The sequence below is a fragment of the Carlito syrichta genome, unplaced genomic scaffold (genome assembly GCF_000164805.1).
Source record: "Carlito syrichta isolate Samal-C Ts95f unplaced genomic scaffold, Tarsius_syrichta-2.0.1 Scaffold309276, whole genome shotgun sequence".
Classification (NCBI taxonomy): Eukaryota; Metazoa; Chordata; class Mammalia; order Primates; family Tarsiidae; genus Carlito; species Carlito syrichta.
Genome location: NW_007253372.1, coordinates 1,815,099 through 1,819,835, shown reverse-complemented (window position 1 = coordinate 1,819,835; position 4,737 = coordinate 1,815,099). Strand labels below are relative to the sequence as shown.

At 37.7% G+C, this 4,737-nt stretch overlaps 1 protein-coding gene across 1 annotated transcript; it reads left to right on the top strand.

The window, feature by feature from the left end:
• The first annotated feature begins 969 nt into the window (after positions 1–969).
• On the top strand, positions 970–4,433 carry POPDC3 (popeye domain containing 3). The gene is made up of 3 exons (XM_008067058.1): positions 970–1,709; positions 2,695–2,803; positions 3,961–4,433. Exons 1-3 carry the CDS (start codon positions 1,225–1,227, stop codon positions 4,240–4,242), a joined length of 876 nt encoding a protein of 291 aa, XP_008065249.1. The 5' UTR covers positions 970–1,224; the 3' UTR covers positions 4,243–4,433.
• Positions 4,434–4,737: the final 304 nt, after the last annotated feature.

Genomic DNA, 4,737 nt, shown 5'->3' with positions numbered 1-4,737 from the left:
GGCAATCCACTCACCTCAGCCTCCCAAAGGCGTGGGATTACAGGCTGAGCCACCGAGCCCGGCTGCCAAGTAGTTCTAAATGTATATTTCTTAAATAATTTCAATGGAAATTATTAAACATTTCATAGTCTATCATAGTCTATCAGTGCTCTTAACATCTGACTCCTAGTTATGTGTTTATGTTTACTGATTTAGAGGCCACATGAGTGGATGAGCATGAATGTTAAAGTTTTGCTCTGCCACTGACCACTGTATGACCTGGGAGAGATGACTTGGGCTCTCTGAGCCTCAAATTCTTCACATGTAGAGAGGGAATTGTATATTGTCAGACAGTATCCCTCAAAGGGTAGGCCATGGGGAACATGAGTGAATGCATCAGAATCACTCATTGATTCTGATTCAGTGTGTCTGGAAGCAGCCTGTGAATATGCATTTTTACTCTCTCTTCCAAGTGGTTCTGAGGTACCCTGAGCCACTGCTATGGAGACTAGATGAATAGAGAGCACTTAACGACCTTGAATATGTAGCTAGCTAATTTTAATAAATATACTTTTTTTTAAGTCAGAGTCTCACTCTGTCCACTAGGCTGGAGTACAGTGGCACGATCATGGCTCACCTCAGCCTCCCTCAGGCGATCCTTCCACCTCAGCTTCTCTAGTAGCTGGGACTACAGGTATGCTTCCACACTCAGCTAATTATTTTTATTTTTTTTTAGTGTTGCCTAGGCTGGTCTCGTGTTCCTGGGCTCAAGCGATCCTCTCGCCTCCATCTCCCAAAGTGCGGGGAACAGGCATGAGCCACCGCGCCCGGCAAATATACTTTTTATACCATAGAAGTTTAGCACTTGTCAGCACTTATGCTTGAACTACTCTAACTATAGAAAATAGGAGGTCAGCTTGCATAAATAATGCTGTTGATTCATTGATATGCTCTTGTTTAATTAGATCCTTTATCTTTTTTTTCTCTTGCACAGGAAATAGCAAAATATTTGTGGACTCGATCTAAATCAGGAGCCCAGAAAAACCTGAAGATGATAGCGTGGGATTCTTAGGTTTTCGAGATTCACACACACCAAATTTGTAATCATCACAAACTCCACTGTCCAGGTTTTGTCTGGCTTTATGAAGACAGCAAAATTCTGATGATGGAAAAGCAGAGAACTTAATCACTTGCTTCAGTATCATCGAAAGGCAACTGAAAAGCGAACCAGGCAGTCATACAGCCATGGAAAAAAATTCAAGTTTATGGAAGAACCTGATAGACGAGCACCCCGTCTGCACAACCTGGAAGCAAGAGGCCGAAGGAGCCATTTATCATCTTGCCAGTATTTTATTTGTAGTAGGTTTCATGGGCGGCAGTGGATTCTTCGGGCTCCTCTATGTCTTCAGCTTGCTAGGGTTGGGTTTTCTCTGTTCTGCTGTCTGGGCTTGGGTGGATGTCTGTGCAGCCGACATATTTTCCTGGAATTTCGTACTCTTTGTCATCTGTTTCATGCAATTTGTTCACATTGCGTATCAAGTTCACAGCATAAACTTTGCCCGAGAATTCCAGGTGCTGTACAGCTCCCTTTTCCAGCCCCTGGGAATCTCTTTGCCCGTCTTCAGAACGATTGCTTTGAGCTCTGAAGTGGTTACTTTGGAAAAGGAACACTGTTATGCCATGCAGGGGAAAACTTCCATTGATAAGCTCTCCCTGCTTGTTTCAGGAAGGTTTGTACCCTCAGTGCTTGCATGTCTTTCCTCTGTATTAGTTATTTGTTTGTGTATCTTGCCACTATATTTTCCATATCAGGGTAGCAGAGTCCTGGATGGCATTAAGCACCCTGAGGCTTGAGAAAGTCTTTGATACATGAGTCACAGACAGTGGGATTTATAGTACATGGCATTATTTACTTGAAGCAGGAAATAATCTAGAGCCCTAATATTTTGTCTTTGGAATAAAATGACATGAATATTAAAGTAAGAATTTGTTTTTCTAGATATATTATTTATTTCCTAGCTAATCACTGAAAGTCAAGAAGAGGATGATGTCAGCTTGAATTAATAGAGTACTTATGTTGGCATGCTAAGTATTTTAAATAGACTTTTTGACAGGGCATTCTTTTATGTAACAGAGAACACTTAAATTTTATGATTATCCTTTTTTTTTTTTTTTTAGTAAATTCTAGCAATTGCCCACTTGTGAGAAGTGTGGAGAGGAATATCTCAAGAATATATATATATAGAGAGAGAGAGAAATCTAAACTTTGAAAACAAAGTTTTGGGGAGGAAACAATAATGGGATTTCTTATTTTTTTAAAAAGTTAAAATTTGCTTTACAGAGGTATTTACAACAGAAATCTTTCATGTTCTTAAATGTCCTCCTACTTAATATCTGACTGGGTGTACACTGAAACTTTTAATTAAAATATAATATACACACATACGTGGAAATATATCATAAATGTACTACTTGATGAATTTTCTGATGAATTTCACTCAGTATTCCAGAATCCTAACTCTGTAATGATTATCAGTACATGAATCCTTTGGACTATTAAGTTTCTTAGTGTTATGTATGAATTTCATATTTTGCCTTTCAAAGTTCTAAAGGGCAAAACAGTCATCAGAGATCTGAAATACACTTCTTGTATCCCCCACCCAGTTATGTGCTGTCTCTCACTCCCTCATAAATGATGTTCTTGTGTTTTGGTAGGATCAGAGTGACAGTTGATGGCGAATTTCTGCATTACATTTTCCCCTTTCAGTTCCTGGATTCCCCTGAGTGGGATTCACTGAGACCTACCGAGGAAGGCATCTTTCAGGTAAAGGGGTAGCTGAACCACAGGGTTAATGCACCCTCTTCCAAACAGACGTTTGCTTAAAAACAAACAAACAAACAAACAGAACAGAACAGTGAATAAGACAAGGATCACTGGCATTTATTGTTATTTTAGCTTCGGAATATAATTTGCAGCACACGTGACTTACCAATTGTGTTTGGCTCCGCTGATTAATACTACTTAATTAAAGTCCAACAACAAGGAGAAAAAAAGGTGTTATATATTCTAGGAAGGAGTCCATGAGAAACATCCTTAAGCTTTTCTTTACACAACTGTGTATGTGGGAATTAAAATATAATTCATGGAGATTTGACTGAACTAAACACTGGTCATGTGACAGTCTGGAAAACATCAAGAACAAAACACTGCACTCATTAAAAAATAAATGATTTTTAAAATTTAAAATGGATCTAAGTTGTTTTCCAGCAGCAGAATGCTAAATTACTTTCACTACTCTGCTGCCACATCTGGTTGTTTTGAAAGATAGTCATTTCAGTAGGTTCCATTTATTATGTACACTGTTTTCCTATGAATTAATAATACATGTAATATACGTGTGTATATGCAAAAACTCACATACATATGCAAATTAAGTACAGAAACTCTATTTATAACTACAGAAACTGAGTTTTTAAAAAAATTCATTTATAACTACAGAAGCAGAGTTAGGGTTAAATGTCGACAGTCTTCAGAATTGACTTGGAAAACTTCTTTAACATTAGCCAACTTTATTTTATTTCTTGCTTTTTTAAAAAAAATTATTTATTTATTTTAAAGATGTGGGGTACAATTCAGGATTAGGTATACAAATGGTCATTGTACAGATAAAATTCGGGCCTGGCTTTGGTGCCCAATATTTTATTTTTTAAATATCAAGTTTCTCTCCCTTCAATAAAATGCAAAATATAGATACCCAAATTTAGAAAAATAGAAAATTGGAGATGACCACAACATTATGATTACTCACATTATAAATTATATATGTAGTGATACATTTTGTAGTTTTTTTTCCCCAACATATTGTGAGTCAGTGGGTTTTTTCAACCTATAAAATGCACCAAGTGAAATTTAGGAAAAAAATGTGTCAGAACTTTTCTTCCTTCCTAATCTTTGTTGACATACGGTCTTATGTTTTTTAGGTAACCCTCACAGCAGAAACTGATTGTCGCTACGTGTCTTGGAGGAGAAAGAAATTATATTTGCTCTTTGCCCAGCATCGTTACATCTCCCGCCTGTTTTCAGTGTTAATTGGCAGTGACATTGCAGATAAACTGTATGCCTTGAACGACAGGGTATACATGGGGAAAAGATATCACTATGACATTCGGTTACCCAACTTCTATCAAATGTCAAGTCCAGAAATGCGCAGATCACCCCTGACAGAACATTTTCAGAATTCCAGACGGTATTGTGATAAATGACATCAAAGTCTGAAATGCAGAAGTATAAAAAAAAAAAAAAGACTCTTCATCATTCCCCAAATGAAATAGCAAAATACAGAAAATTGATCTAATATTTTTATACATCAAATTCAGAGGCGAGATGTCACTGCCAACTGTTTTATTCATTTCAACTGCTGCACTGCGAATAAATTTTGCAAATCTTTCTTGTATTTCTTACTATTATAATTGGGGAAGGGAGGAATATGGGCAGTTTGCCCTTTTCTGCATCAGAACTGGGAGGAAGAAATTTCATGTTCTCAAAGATTTTCTCAGATTTGTTCAAATGTATTGTCATGCCCTGTGGACTCAGGTGTTCCTTCTCAAGAAGCAGCCAGCAAGGGCCAGGTGCGGTGTCTCATGCCTGTGATCCCAGCACTTTGGGAAGCCTAGGTGAGAGGATTGCTTGAGCCCAGGAGTTCAAGACTAGCCAAGGCAACAGAGTGAGACCTTGTGTGTACAAAAGTAATTTTTAAA

Coding starts and splice junctions, on each gene's coding strand:
- POPDC3 (XM_008067058.1), top strand. CDS start 1,225: ATGGAAAAAAATTCAAGTTTATGGAAGAACCTGATAGACGAGCACCCC. Junction 1,710..2,694: donor TCCCTGCTTGTTTCAGGAAG/GTTTGTACCCTC, acceptor GTGTTTTGGTAG/GATCAGAGTGACAGTTGATG. Junction 2,804..3,960: donor CCGAGGAAGGCATCTTTCAG/GTAAAGGGGTAG, acceptor TATGTTTTTTAG/GTAACCCTCACAGCAGAAAC.